The following is a 20,224-nucleotide window of genomic DNA, read 5'->3' on the forward strand; positions in this document are numbered from 1 at the left end:
CCTCCGCTTGGCTTGGCCCGCATCCAGTTCTTCCTCGCCTTCTCCTTGTCCCTGGGCTCCAGGACTCCCCTGAGGAGATGATCTGCCCTAAGCAGAATCCTTCTGTCCTCCTACACCTGGACCCGGACCTATCTAGGGCTCACTTCGAGTGTGCCTCCCACCGCTTCTGGGATCTCCCACAGTCTAGAAAGGGTTGGGGCCTCCCAGAAGCCCCACAACAGAGGGGAGTAGCAGGGGAACAGCTTCAGCGTCTGAGGTGAGGCAAGGGCTTGCAAACAGACACTCTCCGTGGGCTAAGCAACACCCCTATCCCTACTGTCCCTGCAGCCACGTGGGAAGAGGTGGCACAACAAGACATCCGGAGTCCTGAGCTGCCAGAGCACCAGATCCCTGCCGCGGGTACCCCACTCCAGCCCTATTCTCTGTCAGCCCTCCCTGCCCACCAATGCCATCACCCCTCTGGCTGGGATGGAGGCCACGACCCCCCCAGCCACCTTGCTGAGTGCCACATCGCACTCGGGATGCACGTCACCCTGCCAGGCCCGACGTAGACTGTGGCTGCAATCTCAGCTCGCAGCCGAGGGTGGGTGCACCCAAGGCAGCTCGCTTTCGGCCTAGATTTCAAAGCATATGGAAGTTCCTTATGGAATCTTCGGTAGCTCCACCCAGGGGTTAAAAATCAGGAGTGAAGGGGAAAAGGGGAGACCTGATAAACAGGGTCATAGGCTCAGGGGCCTGGGTACAGCTTGGCTTGGCCAAAGTTGTCAGGCCTGGGTTGTCTATCTGGAAGAGGGGGCAGCTGGCCTCCTCATCCATGGCCCAGGGCAGAGAAGCTAGTGCAGCTAACTTTGCCCTGCCCTGCCCGACCTCCTCCCCAACCAAGGGCTGTGCTGCTCAGAGCAGGGCCCACCTCGTTCTTGCCTGCACCTCTCTTGTTGCTGTGTTAACTACCACCTCCTATTGCCGATGGATTCCAGAACGCAGAGGAGAACTCCCGCATCTCCATCACCTTCTTCCGCCTCTTCCGGGTCATGCGCCTGGTCAAACTGCTGAGCCGAGGGGAGGGCATCCGGACCTTGCTGTGGACCTTCATCAAGTCCTTCCAGGTAACCACCTAGCCCTCAGTGGGCTACAAGAACAGCATCCTTGGCTCCCAGAGTGGGTGCTGCACCAGGGGCTGTACCCAGCTCCCCCGGAGCTCCCTGAACAGGAAGCAGTGCCACTAAGAGTCGAGGGCCAGCCTTACCTTGCTACTCAGCAGCTGTGTGACCGCAGTCTCCCTCTATGCCCTTGCTTTCCTCCTATCTATAATGAGAACCCAGGACTCTGTCTGTGTTTTTCAAAAGCATGCTCCTGGAGCCCCAGATTTCCCCCAAAGCCGGGGTAAAAGAGAGGCTGAAGTGGCTCTGTTTTCTTCTCTCATCCGTGCATTTTTCTGCAAGAATTTACTGCACAAAGAGGTTTTGTGGTGGAAAAAAATTGAAAAACATGGGCCCAGATGATCTGATAACCTCTGGGCCCCTCCCACTTTCAGCATGTTTAGGATCCAGCTGTCACCTTCCTCCCAATAGACATTTCTGTAATGTCTGCTGTCCACACCTGTTTGTAATCTCAGCCAAACTCTCTAGGACCCTGGTGTCACTCCACTCAAGGAGACATGGTCGCCTCCCAGGGGCCCAGGCTTGCCTAACTATAAGATTAATTCTCTTTTCTCAGCCATTATTTTCCATCTGTGAAAACAGAATAATGATCGCCCCTGGCCATCTCTGAGGAGTGTTATGTGAGTTTGAAGTTAAAGAGAAGCAGACTCCATGAGGTCACTTGAGTTCCTTAAAGATGAGTGGCGTAGGGACCCCTGCATAAACGTCCATGCTCTTCCCTAGCCCGACGCTGAAGGCAGCTTCTCCTTGCTCACGGAAGCACCACTCTCGGGCTTCCCTACACTAAAGGATTCCTTTCACGTGCCCCACTCTAGCCAGTCTGGGCCCAGTTATAGGCACAGAGGAGGTCCCTGGTCCAAATATGCCCATAACTGAAGGTGCAGCCAGAGGCAGTGCTCTGCGGCCAGGTGCCTGCCTTGCTTTGGAATCCTCTCCCAAAGGCACAAACACCATTCCAGGCAGCCTCCAGCCCTGGGACTCATCGGCCCAGGCCCTTGACTGGCCCAGCCTGGTTGCACTCCTCATAGGCAGCCCTCTGCCCACCAGGCCTTTCTGAGGAGCTGCAGCTGCCCTCCCTGCTAGCCCCACCTACCTCCCGGTAGGTGCCATACCCGGTTCCCCAGTCCCTGGGAATCTGAGGATTCTAGGGAGAGCAGGACTGGGGGCTGACCCTATCCGTGAGATCCCATGGCCATGAGGACTATAGAGGCCGCCAGCATATTTCCTCCCCGCTCCCCCACCCACACACATACCTATTTCCTAGGAAAAGGCGACAGACCTTGGTAACTGTGAGGAGGGGCCTGAACGTGGAGCCCAGCTCCAACCAGATGGAAGCCCCGTCCGTGCGATCTCGCAGTGCCATCTAGTGGCGGGTGGACGCCTGGCAAGGCATTTCCTAGCCTTGAACGTGTGGCTGCCTGGATTCCAGAATAGGCCCTGAGCCCCAGAAGGCCTCTCCCCAGGAAAAGTGGCAGGGACTCTGGAAAATTAAGTTGTCTGCCAGGCAGATCATGCATGGAGTGAATAAAATATATGGGACCCGAATACGTGGGAGGCATCGCACTCAGCCTTTTGTAAGCCTTCTATCGTTTAAACACCACAGAACCCCTAAGAGGTCATTACTCTTCTCACTTTTCAGAAAAGGAAACTGAGGCTCAGAGAGGTTAAGTCATATGGCCAAGCTCTCATGATGAGAAAGTGACAGAAATCAGATTTGAGTCCATGATCTTTCTTCTACTTAAGTTCTCCTTAGTAATTATTTTTATTATGACTAGTGGGATATCATCGAGCTACGTAAAGGAAGGGTGTAACCTGCCTCCACCCACACCTCCCCAGGAAACCCTAGGGTGTATCCTTCACGGCTTTCTCCCTACTCAACAAAGGCCTATGTCTAGTTGGAGGACATTTGTTCATGCTTGATTGTTTTTACTAAAGCGGTATCCTACTATATATATCTGTTACTCTGCAGCCTGCTTATCTCCGTGCACCACACTGCTTCTCAGGTGATTGAAACCAAGGGAAAATGAGAGGTCAGTGCCATGGTTCAGGCCTTTTCCTGGTGCCCAGATCTTCTGTGGGGGCTCTTGGAAGTATCCCCCCCCAAAGCCAGGTCGCAACACTCCCCGGGAAGGGATCTGGTCAGCCATCCCCCACTGGCCTCACATGGTCTCCTGTGCTTCCTTCCAGGCCCTGCCCTATGTGGCTCTTCTGATAGTGATGCTGTTCTTCATCTACGCAGTGATCGGGATGCAGGTAGGACAGCCGGCCCACTGCTCCTCGGCCTCTACTTCTCTTCCCGCCTTCCAGGCCCATGTTCCCAGACATCTCCCTCTTGCTCCTGATGCTCCCTCCCTCTGCTTCCACTTCTGAGGCCAAGAAGGTCAGAAGAATTAGAAAACCCCTTCAAACGGCATCCTGCATGTAGCAGGGTGAACGGCCATGTGCTGCCCTCACTTCTCTCCCCTTTGCCCTGGGCCTGGTCTCTGCTCTCTGTAGGGAAAACCACTCCCCGACTGACACCGAGGGCCTCAGGAGAGACAGGTCCTTCCAGAAAACAACACGAAGAGTGTGTCAAACAGACCCCTCCCCTTGCCCAGGTCTGACAGCCTGAGAACTAGCCCCCACCCAGCTCCGTTCTGGAGGGGCTAATGACAGAGAAGGGTGGAGGAGAAAGGGAAAGAAAGAAGGAGGAGGGAGAGGGAGGGAGGGAGGAGGGAAGGCGGGAGTCAGGCCGGCAAGCTCTCCCCATCAAACACGCAGCAGTTTCAAGGGCCTCCCCTCACAGGTGCCCACTGCACGTTCCCCTACCTCCAAGCCAGCGGCATTCTCCAGCCAGCCTCTCCTGGGGGCTCCCGAGAGCGCCAGAGCCCAGCACTCACACCAGCCAGGACTTTTCCTTCGTGGCTCCTAAAGGAAGATTCCCCTGTTTATTCTTTGCAGAAAGACCCCGGGTTCCTAGGCCAGAATCTTAGATAAAAAGAGCCACCCTGCCACCTCACCAAGGGCAACGGCTTCTAAGATAGGCATAGCTCTAACAGGCCACAAAAAATAAGGGGACCACTAATTTCAGGGATAGATTAAGCTTGCCCACATTTCAGATTGCGCCAAAATCCAAGAACTGAATTTAGAAGAGTAGACATCTGGGCTGAAATGGCAATGAAAAGGAGGCCAGAGGCTTGAGTTCTGAGGACCTAATGGTGACTATAATTGGTAACAGTGCTGTGTACTTGGAAGTGGCTGCCAGTAGATCTTAGGCATTCTCACCACACACACACACACACACACACACAGCTACTATGTTAACTGTGGGAGGTGATGGATGTGTTAATTACCTTGGTCTTGGTAATGATTCTACAAGCATTGTATATCAAATCACCACCACACTGTACACTTTAAATATATACAATTACGTTTGTTAATTATTTCTCAATAAAGTTTTTTTAAAGAGAAAAAATATATATTCTCAAGAATTTGTAACCAAAAAGGACACCTGAGAGCACTCTGTGCCCAAACAGAAGCATGGGGCTGGTAGCAGTGTCCACCTGCTCTCAGCCCAGCTCCCCGCTGCCTGGCAGGACCTCTCTGGAGGACCCATGGGTATTTTTCTTCTTACATCTGTCCAGTGTGGTGGATGGAGATCAGAGGTTGGATGGGGCAGCAGGTTCCTGCCCCTATGAGGCCCTGTCGGGTCACACCAGGGGACTCAGTTCAGCTATTGGGCTGGCCTGACTCCCAGTCAGCCAAGACCTCTGAAGAGATGACTGAACAATGGGTGGGAACTAGGAATCTGTCTGCCCACACTTCGCTGAATCTACTTTTCTCTCCCCCTGCTTAGGTGTTTGGGAAAATTGCCCTGAATGACACCACAGAGATCAACCGGAACAACAACTTCCAGACCTTTCCCCAAGCTGTGCTGCTTCTCTTCAGGTGAGTCTCTGAGGACAGATGCTTACAAACACCTCCATGACGCAGCCCTGAGGTCTGGACATAGAATGCAAGGGAACCCTTCCAGGAGAGCAGGCAAGGAGGGAAAAGATGGTGGATCTCCCTCCCTGCACTAGAAAGCTGGCATTTCGGTGCTATTTGTAATACTTCCCACTGAGCGGCACACAGGTCACTGACAAACCTGCCAGTAGCCCCCCCAAAATGCTAGAGGATCACAAGTCAAACACCGACAGCACCCTGGTCTGGAAGCCAAACAGCTCAAAGCCAAGCCTGTGACACATTCGCTTTGGGTAAGACACCTAACTTCTCTGAGTCTCGGTTCCCTTGCAAACAAGTACAGCTGCCAATGTCAATGCCATGTGCTCTATTGGTTATTATGTCCTCATGAACTTAGTGTCCTCCTCATTAAGCCAGCCATGAGCCTTCACCCTTCCCAGAAGTCCATGGCCTCAGGCCTAGCTGGGGTCAAGAGTGTTTCTCAGCCTGCTTCTGACTGAGTGAGTCCATGTCGCAGCCTCCTTCTTCCTCCTCTGACTCCTAATGACCCCCTTGCTTTGTCCCCTTGGTCCTTCTCACTCTCCTGTTCCTCACAGGCTGGGCTGCTAGAGGAGACTATCTAGACCATCTAGACCGGGGCTGGTAGATGAGAACTATTTACCCCATCCCTGGACCAGATGATTTCTAAAATCCATTCCAGCTTATATACTCTACATGTTATGGCCCTGGGAGAGGCAGGGAGTTCACTAACTCCCTGCCATTCCCGGGGTCCCTTTCCAGAAGATCCAGAAATCCATTCTCTCAGAGAGCCCCACCTTCACCGAGTTCTACAGAATCCTTTCCCCACACCCAAGCCCAAGTGTCATTATTACTCAAAATGTATTAAATCAAAATGACAACGCTTTAAATATCAGTGAGACATTACCACCTCCCTCAGATGGTGGACTTTGAGAACACAAAGGCCGCTTTAATCCACAATCTAACAACAACACTTAAGCCTGTGCCATATTTAAATACCAGAGCTGAACCCAGATATAAGACTGAGCACATGGCTCCCTCTCCCCTCCTTTCCTAAATTTCTTAATGACAGCAGGTATTTCTTAAAAGAATAAACCCATAACAGTACTAAGAAAGAAGGTTTAAAAAAAAAAAAAAAAACCATGGAAGAGTGCTATGAATGAACAAGGAATTTCTAAATGGAAGGAACCAGAAGAGATTCAACTGACAAAGGAACGAGATCTAAGGAAAACCTATCCCCAAGAATGTGTGGTCTATGGAAGAAGTGAGAGCAGTTCCAGGATTGGCAGGTAAAAGGCCCGGAAGAGACCTGGGGCCATGACAAGGCTGGCTCCTCAAAGGACCTGTGTTTGGAGAGCAGTTGCTTATGCTCACAAGCTGAAAGGAGCAGCACTTGCCATCACGCTCCCGGGTGTTGGGGTCTGAGAAGTAGAGCAGGTCCCCCCAAGGACCCCTATCCTCAAAGAGAGGCTACCTCCCCACCTCCCCTGGTGGCACATGTTCTGTTTCTTTCATGGTCCCCAGAGAGGCTCTGGAATGAGAACTTGATCTGCAGAGATGTGAACTGGTCCTCAATCACAAAGAACAGTCAATAATAAACCCAAAGTCTTTGGGGGGAAATGAATACCAATAAAGATAAATAATCCTCAGTTAGCAGATGAATGAGCACAAGAGGAGGAAAAAGAACATATAAAGCCATAAGATTTGAAAATAAATATAATTCATATCTTTAGAGAGGCTGCAGAGCATATTACATCTATTGAATTAAAAAACAGAAGACAGAGGAGAAGTCAATATTAAGTCATTATTAAGAAGAACAAATTAAAGAGACAACTCAGGAAAACATCCTTGTTGAAATATTCAGAAAATGGGCACAGCTAAAGTATGAAATAATGGGCTGAAGGATCAAATCTAGGGTTCTCTCAATATACAGCCAAAAGAACCAGAAGATTAAAAATATAAATAAAATATATATAAATATACACTTATTTATATATAAGGACAAAAGACAAAAAGATTGAAAATATAAATAAAATACATATAAAATATATATAGAAGTTAATATAAATCAAAGTTATAATAAAAGTTAATATTTATCATTCTAATACAAGTTCAGGTACAAACAACAGAATGAATGGAAAGAATGAAATCAAGAGATGATCAAAGAAAATTTCAAATACAGATATGAGCCTTCAGGTTGAAATGGCTTACTAAGTGCCAAATAGGTTTGTCAAAAAGTCCCTTCATCAGACACTGTATGAAGAAGTTTTAGAATACCAAGAATAAAGAAAATACCCTAGAAGCATCCAAGAGAAAAAAGTGAGTTATTTTCAAAAAAATACCAATTTTCCTTAGACTTCTCATTAACAAAAGTACATAATAGAAGACAAATAATGTATGCAATATTATGAAGAAAATATATATGTGTATCTTTTTATTTGACATAGAGAGAGAGAGCCCAAGTAGGGAGAGCAGCAGGCAGAGGGAGAGAAGGAGAAGCAGACTCCCCGCTGAGCAAGAAGCCCAATGTGGGACTTGATCCCTGGACCCTGGGATCATGACCTAAGCCAAAGACAGCCGCTTAATTGACTAAGCCACCCAGGCACCCTAAGAAAATATATTTTGAATGGAGATGCCTGTAATACAGCCTAATTAGCATTCAAGTAACAAAGCAAAATTGATTCCAAAAGTGTAAGAGCTCAGAAAGCTTACTCCCTTACATAAACCTCTGAAACAACTATGCAAGGATACCCTTCTACAGAATGAAAAATTAATCTAAGATATTGAATGAAGAGAGTAATGGTATTAGTAAAGTAACCATAAAGTTTTTAGCTATGAGTTATGAGCAAAGAAATCATAAAGCTCATATTAAATCTAAATAATTATTAAGGGAGGTATTATTTATTAAATAATTATTGCTAATTTCTAAGTGTAATAATTATTTTGTGGTTATGTAAAACATATTGTTTTATTATTTTCAGAATGCATATTGAAGTATTTAGGGTTGATACAATGATATTACATGAGGTGTGGGATTTGCTTCAAGATATCCCATCATGGCGATAAAGGATACAGAATGGGGAATATAGTCAGTGGTACTGTGATACTGTTATATGGTGACAGATGGTAGCTACAGTCATGGTGAGCTATGGAATCACTATGTTATACCCCTGAAACTAATGTAACATTGTGTGTCAATTCTCAATTTTTTTTAAAAAATTTATTTATTCATTTTAGAGAGAGAGAGGGAGAGAGAGTGTGTGCATGTACAGGGGGAGGGGCAGAGGGAGAAGGGGAGAAGCAGGTTCCCCACTGAGAAGGGAGCCCCATGCTGGGCCCACACTAAGCTCTGGCCCAGTCTCCATCCTGAGATCATGACCTGAGCTAAAATCAAAAGTCGGATGCTTAACAAACTGAGTCACCAGGCGCCCTTCCTCTTTCAGTATTTTTAAAAGGTGAGAATACAAAAGAATAAAATAAGATAATAAAATAAAATACTCCAACCAAAAAGGGTAAAGGGGGTTGTTGGGGAAGTAGATGAAACACACACAGCAAAATATTGATGTTTGTTAGGATTGGGTGATGGGTACATGGGGTTTCTTTGTATTTTCTACTTTTGTATATGGTTGAAAACTTTTGTAATAAATTTTTTAATAAAAAATAATAACTATTAAGGTAAAATTTCCAAAACCTTAATAGCAATTTGGAAGTGAAATCCTATGTTATCTCAACAAGGTAGGAAGAATGAGAAACATGAAAGTGTGCTGACATTCTTCTCTTGTTTATGGAAAAGAAACAGATATCGTTCAATCTATACACAGCCAGTGGAAAGTGTATAAATAGGTATATTAAATATTTGAAGGTAAACCATTAGAGAAACAGAAATGGAATATATATATTCCAAATCTCTAGATGGAAAAGAAAAAAAACGCACAAGGAAAGCCTTAACAATTCTGCAAAAGGAAAGAAAGACAAAAGAAGGAAGGTGGGGTGGGGAGAAAGGGAAGGGGAGAGGAAGGAAAAGAAAATTAGAAAATAAAACAAGATGGTAGGAATAAAAACAAAAATTAATCACTAAAAATTCAATTTCTCTATTAAAAGAGACTTCAAGAAGTCTAATTGCAGCCTGTTTATGATAGAGTAAAATAAAGGAATGGGAAAATAAAGGAATGGAAAAAGAATACCAGATAAAACTTCAAAAAAAAATAGGTGTAGTAATAACATCAGAAGAAATAAAATTCCGGGTGAAAAGCATTAAACAATACAAAGAGGGATATTTGTTACTGATAAAAGGTATAATCCACTAAGATTACAAAACAATCATAAAACTACATGGAAACATATCAAAGATACTAATGAATGATAAGGGGAAAATGAACACACACACACACACAATGGGAGACATGTAAAAACATGACAGAACAAATAGAACAAAATAAAAGAAAGGGTAAAAAAAAATCTAAAAATACAACTGATAAATTTAAGTAAATTTGTAATCAATAGATGACCCAAAAAAGTACTTTTTTTTAAGAACTCAGAAACATTCATAAAAATTGGCCAAGATTTAAGTCACAAAGAAGAATTCAATAAATTCTAAAACATCTCTAACTTCAATACAACAAAAATTAGAAATTAACCATAAAATTGGAGGTTCCTCCAAAATCTACCCACTTAAATGTTTTGAGCCACTGTTCTTTTTTTTTTTTTAAAGATTTATTTATTTATTTATTCATTTGGCACAGAGAGAGAGAGATCACAAGTAGGCAGAGAGGCACGCAGAGGGAGCAGGGTAAAGCAGGCTCCCCGCTGAGCGGAGAGCCTGATGAGGGGCTCAATCCCAGGACCCTTTGTTTAATATAATTATCTGTTTTGTGTCTGTTGAGTTTGAGGGGCTTTATAGATCCTAGATATCAACCTTTTGTCTGTACTGTCATTTGCAAATATCTTCTCCCATTCCGTGGGTTGCCTCTTTGTTTTGTTGACTGTTTCCTTTGCTGAGCAGAAGCTTTTGATCTGGATGAAGTCCCAAAACTTCATTTTCGCTTTTGTTTCCTTTGCCTTTGGAGACATATCTTGAAAGAATTTGCTGTGGCTGGTATCGAAGAAGTTACTGCCTATGTTCTCCTCTAGGATTCTGATGGATTCCTGTCTCACGTTGAGGTCTTTTATCCATTTCATGTTTATCTCTGTGTATGGTGTAAGAGAATGGTCGAGTTTCATTCTTCTACATATAGCTATCCAGTTTTCCCAGCACCATTTATTGAAAAGACTGTCTCTTTTCCACTGTATATTTTCTCCTGTTTTGTCGAAGATTATTTGGCCATAGAGTTGAGGGTCCATATCTGGGCTCTCTACTCTGTTCCACTGGTCTATGTGTCTGTTTTTATGCCAGTACCGTGCTATCTTGGTGATCACAGCTTTGTAGTAAAGCTTGAAATCAGGTAACGTGATGCCACCAGTTTTATTTTTGTTTTTCAACTTTTCCTTAGCAATTCGGGGTCTCGTCTGATTCCATACAAATTTTAGGATTATTTGACCTGAGCTGAAGACTGAGGCTTAACCCACTGAGCCACACAGATGCCCCTTGGGTCACTGTTCTAAACTCACAGCTGAAGCTATATACTTCTTAGAAATTAAAGAGTTAGAGCAGTACATCTTAAATTTACAAAATGTGCCAATCAATACCAAAGAAAATTTCAGAGCTAAAACTTGTTTTATAAAATCTATAATAACTAAACTAATGAATGGAAAAAGAATAGCAAATAACCCCAAAGTATGAAAGAATACACTTATTAAAATAAAAGCAGACACTAATAAAATATAAAACAAAAATATTTATCAATAAACCCTAAAACTAAGTTCTTTGAAAAGACCAATAAATAGACAAACTCTTGTCAAAACCAATTTTTTAAGAAAGGCACATCAGGAATAAGAAAAGTAACACAATTATAGATATGGAAGAGATTTTTAGAATGATAAAATATTATGAACAAATTTATGCCAATATATGAGAAAATTTAAAAGTAGATGATTTTATGTAGGAAAATATAAATCACAAAATTATCTTAAAAAGAATTTTTTTAATTAACCAAATAGAAACTGAAAAGATAGTCAAGGTTTTGGTCCTCAGAAAGTTCCAAGATCCAGGGACACCCAGATAGCACAGTTGGTTAAATGTCTGACTCTTGGTTTTGGCTCAGGTTGTGATTCAGAGTCCTGAGACCCAGTCCCATGGGAGGCTCCTGGCTCAGTGGGGAGTCTGCTTCTTCCCTGCTTCCTCTGCCCCTCTCCCTACTCCCACCACTGACACTCACAAGCACACTCTCTCTCTAAAATTAAATAAATCTTTTTTTTAATGGGCAAAAGACTTGAATAGATTTTGAATAGACATTTCTCTGAAGATACATGAATGAGCAAGGAGCACATGAAAAGATGCCTAACATCACTAACCACAGGGAAATGTAAATCAAAACCACAGCGAGCTACTACCTCATATTCATTAAGAAGGCTACTATCCAAAAACAAAACAAAACGAAATGGAAAACAAGTGTTGGCAAGGATGTGGAGCAATTGGAACCCTTATGCCCTGTTGCAGGATATAAAAAAGCATAATCATTGTGGAAAATCATATGATGGTTCCTCCAAAAATTAAAAATAAAATTATCATATGATCCATCAATTCCACTTCTGGGTATATATCCCAACCAAGAATAGAAGAGATATTTGTGCACCTATGTGGAAGCAACCCAACTGCCCATTGATAGGTAATAGATAAGCAGAATGTAGTGTATATATATATATATATATATATATATATATATACACAATAAAATACTATTCAGCCTTGAAAAAGGAAGGAATTCTGCAATATGCTACCACAGGGTTGAAGCTCAAGGACAGTACTAAGTGAAATAAGCTAGTCACAAAAAGACAAATACTATGTGATTCCACGTATTTTAGGTACTTAGTCAAAATTGTAAACACAGAAAGTAGAATCGTGGTTGCCAGGGTCTGGAATGACGGTGGGGAGAAGAGAACAGGGACTTATTAGTTAATAGGCACAGAGTTTCAGTTTTACAAGATGAAAAAATTATGGGGCTGGATGGTGGTAATGGCTACACAACAAGGTGAATGTATTTAATACCAGTAAATGAAACACTTAAAAATGGTTAAGATGGTTAATTCTTTGTTATGTGTATTTTACTACAATAAAAAAAAATAAAACCTCTTTTCAAAATTAATTGCCCAAGTAAACTATACAAGAGAAACTGCAAAGCTAAGAGAATTCAGCAAATCTTTTACAGATAAATATAACTTGGGAGGGAGACAAACCATAAGTGACTCTTAATCTCACAAAACAAACTGAGGGTTGCCGGGGGGAGGGGGTTTGGGAGAAGGGGGTGGGATTATGGACATTGGGGAGGGTATGTGATTTGGTGAGTGCTGTGAAGTGTGTAAACCTGGTGATTCACAGACCTGTACCCCTGGGGATAAAAATATATGTTTATAAAAAATAAAAAATTAAAAAAAAAAAAAAATAAAAAATAAAAATAAATATAACTTCTTAAATGTACTGCTTATAATAACATCTTATTTATTTATTTCAAATAAGATACCTAGAAATAATCTAACAAAAGATATACATGGGGAACTATAAAAATTTCTTAAAAGACATTAAACAAATGGAAAGATATGCCATGTTGATGGCTGGGACACTTAATGTTACCAAAATATCAAATTCTCCAAGTTAATCTATACAATTCCAATAAGACTCTCAGTGGGATTATTCACAGAACTTGATGAGCTGATTCTAACGTGTCTGTGTAAGAAAAAAGGAAAAATGAATAGCCAAGGCAATTTTGAAGAACAACAAGCTGGAAGGACTCACTGTTTATAAGAGAGCAAGACTTAATACAAAGCTTCGTGATTAGGACTGTGTGATCCTTTTGTACCTACAGAGACAAATAAACCTACAGAATAGAATGAAAAGGCAACACAAGACCCACACACATCTATGGAAATATAATTTATGTCAGAAAGGATATTTCAAATCAGTAGGTAAAGATGAACTTGCTCAATAAATTGTACTAAGAAAATTGGTTATCTACACAGGAAAAGATAAAGCATATTTCTACCTTATATCAAGCACAAAAATACATTCCAGATTAATGCATTATTACAGAAAACAAAATTTAAGGATTTTTAGAATATATAGGAGAATATCTTTATGACCTAGAATAAGGAAAGATTTCTTCAAACAAGATGGCAAAAAAACAGTGAAATTTAAATTTTAGATTCATCAGGGGTTCCTGGATGGCTCAGTCAGTGGGTTAAATGTCCAACTCTTGATTTCAGCTCAGGTCATGATTTCAGGGTCATGGGATCAAGCCTCCTGTTGGGCTCTGCATATGGTGGGGAGTCTGCTTGAGATCCTCTCCCTCTCCCTTTGCCCCTCCCCAAGCTAACTCTCTCTATTTCTTGCTCTCAAATAAATAAATAAATCTTTAAAAAAGTAAAATAAACTTCAGATTCATTAAAATAAATAGGCTTCACCATAAATAAGGCTGTAGACAAGCCACAGACGGAAAGAAGGTACTTGTTATGCATGTAAATGACAAATGATAATAGAAAGAATATATTTTTTTAAAAAGACGACAAATGAACCAGAAGGCAACCCGAGAGACAGACTAAAATATGAACATTGCAGTTCAACAGAAGGTGAAATAAAAGTTCTTAACCCACTAACCATTTAAACACAAATTAAGACAGCAATGAAATATCATTTCACACCCATCATATGAGAAACATTTTTAAAAATTCACTAATATAAAGAGTTGACAAGTCTAAACCCATAGAATCAGAGTGTAGAAAAGGAATTGCCAGAAGCTGGATGGGGTGGAGATAGGAAGAAGTTAGTAAAAGGGTACACACTTTGATCTACCAGATAAAGAAGGTCTGAAGATCTATGGTGATGAAAGTTGATAACACTCTATTACATACTTGAAATTTGCTAAAATCTGAAATGTGCTCATCAAAGAAAATAAATATGTGAAGTGATGAGTGTGTTAATTAACTAGGTGGGAGGAATCCTTGCACAATGTAGAGTTGGATCAAATCATCATGATGGACACTTGAAATATCTTACAATTTTATTTGTCAGTTATACCTCAATAAAACAAACAAAAAAAAAGTCAACAGGTCTGCAGAGCAATGGCATTTGTCCCACACTGATGACAAGAGCATAATTCTTGGAGAAGCAGCAATAACTAGTGAAAACGAAGACATACCTACTTCACCTGGAAATTCCACTTTCTAAGCAGATATCAAGGCATGGACCTGCATGCTCATTGCAGGGTTCTTTGTAATAGCAAAAAAGGAAAGAAAAGGGAAAGCTTTAACAGGACAGCAGGTTTTTTATAATGGTATATACAGGGCACCTGGATAGCTCAGTCAGTTAAGCATCTGCTTCTGGCTCAGGTTGTGATCCTGGGGTCCTGGGATCGAGTCCCACATTAGGCTCCTGCTCAGAGAGGTGTCTGCTTCTCCCTCTGCCTCTGCTCATGCTCTTGCTCTTGCTCTCTCTCAAATAAATAAATAAAATCTTTTTTAAAAATTGGTATATACATAGAATATACTGCTATATGGCAGTTAAGATGAGTAAATGAGAGCCGAATGGATAAATCTCCAAAACTTAATATGAGTGGCAAAAAGAGGAACTTTTCAGAAAAGGTGGTTTGTTCCCATCTATGGAAAGCTTTAAAACATTCAAAACAATGCCATGTATCTTCATATTTAGTGAACATTAGTCAGAGCATTCAGGGAATGATAAACACCAAATTCAATTTAGTAGTTCCCTCTGGGGGAGGAGGATTGGGCAAAGGATGAAGAAAAGATCCAGAGATATGAGATGGGCCCCACGGGTGGTGGACTCTCTCACCGCTCTCCCCTAGGTGTGCCACAGGGGAGGCATGGCAGGATATCATGCTGGCCTGCATGCCAGGAAAGAAGTGTGCCCCCGAGTCGGAGCCCGGCAACAGCACAGAAGGTGAAACTCCCTGTGGCAGCAGCTTCGCGGTCTTCTACTTCATCAGCTTCTACATGCTCTGTGCCTTCCTGGTAAGCAGAGGTGGGACTAAACAGCCACAGATCATTCATGTGCAGTTCAAGGCAGCCCAGGCCCGCTATCTATCCCTGCAGCTTGCAGTCAGAGGAACCAGCTTGGAAAGACTCAGTTAGTAGCAGTGTCCAACCACTAGAAAAGGGCACAAAGCCCTGGGCCAGAGTGAGCCCAACCAGCACCTTTCTTATCTCTTATTGGCTCTTGTCATGGTGGCAGTGTCCCAGGGGACAGAAGGGATATTGGGGGGGGGGCGGCTAGAGGCAACCGATATGTTTTGGATACTTTGATGAGGAGTGTGAAAAAAAGGTGGTGGAGAAAGCTGCCCTCTGTCCTTGGCAACCCTACCCAAAGTTTGGTATGAGGGAAACTCTACAGCCCTCATGTGGGATTCATCCCACACCATTCCGAGGAGACCCGTGTCAGGTTCATAGCCAAGAGACAAATATCCAGGGGCTGATATTTTAAATGGTAAATAGAGTCAGTCAGAGGGTCTTCAGAAATGTACGCTTCTGCCATGCATGGCACTAACTGGCAAAGTGTATTTAAGTGGCAAGAAACGCTTCATATCTCTGTTCTCTGCAGATCATCAACCTCTTTGTAGCTGTCATCATGGACAACTTTGACTACCTGACAAGGGACTGGTCAATTCTTGGTCCCCATCATCTGGATGAATTTAAAAGAATCTGGGCAGAGTATGATCCTGAAGCCAAGTAAGTTCCCAGAGGGAAATACTGATTCCCAAAGCCCAGAGGACACAGTGTGACCATACCCACAGAAGAGGTTCAACACAGGTTAGCGTTGGGTAGATTGATTAGAAACACTGAATTGCGCCAGAACCCAGGGTCAAGGGTCAAGGGCCAGCAATAGTAGGCCAAGCATCTTTGACTAAGTCAAAAACATATCTATTTTCAGTTGAATAGAAGGATGGGAGATCCTTGTGTCAAGAGTAACTAGTAAGTATTCAAGTTAAAATGTTTAGAGTCAAGTAGATCTCAACTCTATTCCTGCCTTGGGTACAAGGATACCCTCATTGGTCAATTACATTTGGTTGACACTTAATAAATGCCTTTTGGACATATTTAGATTGCCACAGCAAGTATATGTGAGAATCTCATTGCGCTACCTGAAGTTCCTCCCACATTCAACATAGAACTGGTGGAAAATTGCTCATTAAAATCTAAACATGTAGGGCGCCTGGGTGGCTCAGTGGGTTAAGCCGCTGCCTTCGGCTCGGGTCATGATCTCAGGGTCCTGGGATCGAGGCCCGCATCGGGCTCTCTGCTCAGCAGGGAGCCTGCTTCCTCCTCTCTCTCTGCCTGCCTCTCTGCCTGCTTGTGATCTCTCTCTGTCAAATAAATAAATAAAATCTTTAAAAAAAAATAAAAAAATAAAATCTAAACATGTATATATTGGTTTTAGAGTTTTGCCATGCAATTCTGCAATGCTGCACTGAGATTAACCAATAGGGCAACAGCTGTGGAGAGTCTAATACGTGAGTCTTGGGCTACAGGCTGAAACCATGACCCTCTGACTGATCTTTCCTTCTGCCTTTCCTCTTTTTAGGGGTCGGATCAAACACCTGGATGTGGTGACCCTGCTCAGGCGGATTCAGCCCCCACTGGGTTTTGGGAAGCTATGCCCTCACCGCGTGGCTTGCAAAGTAAGAGATAATCTGGTTTCACAGGAGAAAAAGAAAATATGGGAGGGAAGAAGCCTATTTGTCTCGTGACCTTGGTCAGGCCACTGATACTTTAAGAAAGTGAAGATAATATTTTATGTGCTAAAGAAATAGGCCTGAGCCAGATTATATTTTAAGGTTCCTTCCAACAATAAACCCTCAGATTCTATAAAAGAAAACTGAAGTGAATGCCTCATGATCCAACAAGCCACATGCCCAGTCCCATCAGGTTTTACCACCTAGTCATCCTGGAAGACTTTCAGCCAAGGATGAATAGATTAAGGGTTCTCCTCCTGGGATCAGAGGGCTATTAAAGGGTCCATGCATCAGCGTCAGGGACCTGTAAAGTCCTAAAATTGTGTACAAAATCACTGAAACACTCACAAATTGTACCAAAGAGAGGATCCATCTTGTTCATCAGATTTCTAAGTGAGTCTTTAGACCCAACTCTTGCTCATGTGACCCTCACATGACCTTGAGAGTGAACACTCCATAAATTGTGTGCTCAGGTACCTCTCTTACCTCACTGTAATCTCAACCAGGTAGCCGTTGCTGAAGAGTACTGTTTCTAATCTATCCTCTCTTCTTTTAATTCCCACTTCCACCATTCCATACTCCCTGTTGGAATAACAATGAGCTGAAAGGGGTTGGGGGAAGTGAGGTCAGAGAGCTGTATAGAAGAAGCACAAATAGAAAACCTCAACTCCAGATAATCCATTCATGGGAAATAGAGAATTGGATTGTGCTCCATTTTGCTCAGTTTTTTCTCACCTATATCTCCATTTTGTTCCCAAAAAAAATTTTAGAAGATTTCCAAGGTTATATAAGATATGAGGAGGGGAAAAAAGCACAAGTTAAATGTAAAGTCAAAGCCCAATGGACAAAATAGCAGGGACAAGTGTGGCCTGCATGAGGTGATAGTGCATCCATCACAGCCTCCAAAGGGGCCTGAACAGGCTACCAATGTGTTCAGCTTCCCAGTGACTGCTCCACAATTCACACTGTCCATGAAAGTCAAGAAGACCCATCACTCAGGAAAATTATAACTCTTCTTGGCACTATGATTAATAAGAGGACACCATGTGATCTAACAAATAAATCTTTGACCATATCTTGAGAGCAAATGCCAGAATAACTTTCATGGTCCTCTTTCTCATAATTACTCTGCTGTGTGCTGAGTCCCCACACCAGGGCACAATGCAGCAACAGCAATTTGGGCCTGTGAGAAAGGAGAGAAAAGGGCAATTCACCCAGTCAACAAGCTTTTGACCCAGCCTGATGCAGAGGTATGTTTTTTTAATATACAGAAAAGAGGATACACTGTGCCTCCTGCAATTCAAACCTGCCATCTTAGCAAGGCTCTGGATGAATGCTGGCTGGCAGGTGGGCTCCTGGCAAGTGTCTGGCATGCCAGTAGAGAGTGTATCCATATGCCTGAGTAGACCTTTGAGCTGAGGAGGGTGTTGGGTGGGCTTAACATGTCTTTGTGGGAGCAAGGGTCTAATAAGGAAAAATTCCATTCCTGCCTCACTGGGTACAGAAGGGTGAGAGTACTTATGGGAGAGCTGAAATTCTCCCCAGAAGAGGTTTTGAATACATTTTAGTGACCCATGCCTCCAACCCCTACCTGCTGCTGACACTTGCACACAAGTTTGAAGGCTCCCTCCCAGCACTCTCCTGCCATAGTGGTTCTGTAGATCGTTTGAGAACTGTTTGCTATAATCACCAACTTTGCCTCCTCTTAACCTCCAGCGCCTGGTCTCCATGAACATGCCTCTGAACAGTGATGGGACAGTCATGTTCAATGCTACCCTGTTTGCCCTGGTCCGGACAGCCCTGCGGATTAAAACAGAAGGTAAGGGTCATCTGAGGGCTACTGGGAGAACCATTTAGAAGATCTAGCAGACTAACCCAACAGCTGGCAAAATGCTCCCAAGATCTTCCCATTCTGGGTAGTATCAGAGCACAGGTTCAGTGGTAACCTTCACATCCAGGGATGTTGAAGAGCCTGGCCTACTCTTGTTTCCTTTGCTCCTTGAATGGTTTTTTCGTCTCTAGCATATTTACTTTGAATTCTAGCACTCCATTAATTTCTAGAAATTATTCTGGATGATATCTTGAAGTCATCGTTTATAGTTCAAAAAGCATAAGGTGAATGTTCCCTAAAGCAGGGCTAAACCCTATCAAAATGGAATGTTACTGACTGTGTCGATCTCTCAAATGCTTAATTTCTTTTTAAATTAGAACTGTCAAAAGGGGGTCGTATTGGCAAATGGTGACTATGGTCAAAGTCATAACATACAATTGTACAAGCTGTGCCTGGATCAAGGTGTTCAGCCAGCCAACAGGTGTGGTTTAAGATCTCACCTGTGCTCTACTGGTTGGGCCATGCTCCCTCGGGTCCATGTTCACCTGAAGGGATACCTTCTGGTTTGTACAAAGTTACAAACTGCTAGCAGCAGCCCTGGCTGAGATAATCTACTGTCTTTATAGATGATGAGTATTTCTGAACCACTATGTGGGAAAAGCTACATAGAATTTACCTAGAAAGATGTGACTGCTCACAAACAGCTTCTAGCTTATTATAGTGTTTTATAGAATGTGATCAAAAGACCACCTGCCTCAGATTCAGCCATTGAAGCTTGTTTAAAATGTGATAAGTCATTTATTCTCTCTCTACTTCAGCTCCTTCATTGGTAAAATAAGAAAGATAATGATGTGTAGAAATTCAGTTCAGTGAATAATCCAGCAGAGAAGTGCCTTTCTCACTTAAATCCTTCCAGAAAATAATAGAAACATCTAAAATGAAGGGAAACAAGAACGAGGCTAGCAAGACATATGTTAAAATAATGAACTAATCTTTAAAAAATTAAAAATGGTTCAAGTTATGCTGCCAAACTAAAGAGAAACAAAGGCTGAGGGAGGCAGTCCAAAATGTTGGCATAAGAAGACCCTGAACTCACCTCCTCCCAAGGCTACACCAAATCTACACCCACATATGGAGTGATTCTTCTGGGAAAACTGAGTGCTGATTGAACAACTTCTACACAACAAAGGTTAAAGGGACCACACAGAAAATGACAGGAAAGATTAAGATATGGTAACTATGGGAAACCCTTTTCCAACAAAGCAATGTGACAACCTGCAGTGAGGAAGAATAACACTGAGAGCACTATACCCAAATTCACCCAACCTGGGACACAGGAAGAACAGTGGCTTAAAGGGTAACAACACTATAAGTGAAGGAAATCCATTTATATCCACTAAATGGCAGAGGAAGGGGAACTACTGGAGTTCTCTTCAAGT

General features: G+C 42.9%; 1 protein-coding gene across 40 annotated transcripts in view; it reads left to right on the forward strand.

Moving 5' to 3' along the window:
- CACNA1C (calcium voltage-gated channel subunit alpha1 C) overlaps positions 1-20,224 on the forward strand; it is a 735,043-nt gene that overhangs the window by 675,629 nt on the left and 39,190 nt on the right. For all 40 annotated transcript variants that reach the window (XM_045071752.1, XM_045071757.1, XM_045071772.1 and 37 more), the window contains 7 exons: positions 978-1,106; positions 3,348-3,413; positions 4,996-5,087; positions 15,071-15,236; positions 15,823-15,950; positions 16,804-16,900; positions 18,671-18,773. In XM_045071752.1, the coding sequence (XP_044927687.1) occupies positions 978-1,106; positions 3,348-3,413; positions 4,996-5,087; positions 15,071-15,236; positions 15,823-15,950; positions 16,804-16,900; positions 18,671-18,773 (781 nt within the window). The remainder of the gene's footprint in view (positions 1-977; positions 1,107-3,347; positions 3,414-4,995; positions 5,088-15,070; positions 15,237-15,822; positions 15,951-16,803; positions 16,901-18,670; positions 18,774-20,224) is intronic.

Source organism: Mustela putorius, unplaced genomic scaffold, assembly GCF_011764305.1.
Source record: "Mustela putorius furo isolate JIRA1106 unplaced genomic scaffold, ASM1176430v1.1 tig00003988_pilon_pilon_pilon, whole genome shotgun sequence".
Classification (NCBI taxonomy): domain Eukaryota; kingdom Metazoa; phylum Chordata; class Mammalia; order Carnivora; family Mustelidae; genus Mustela; species Mustela putorius.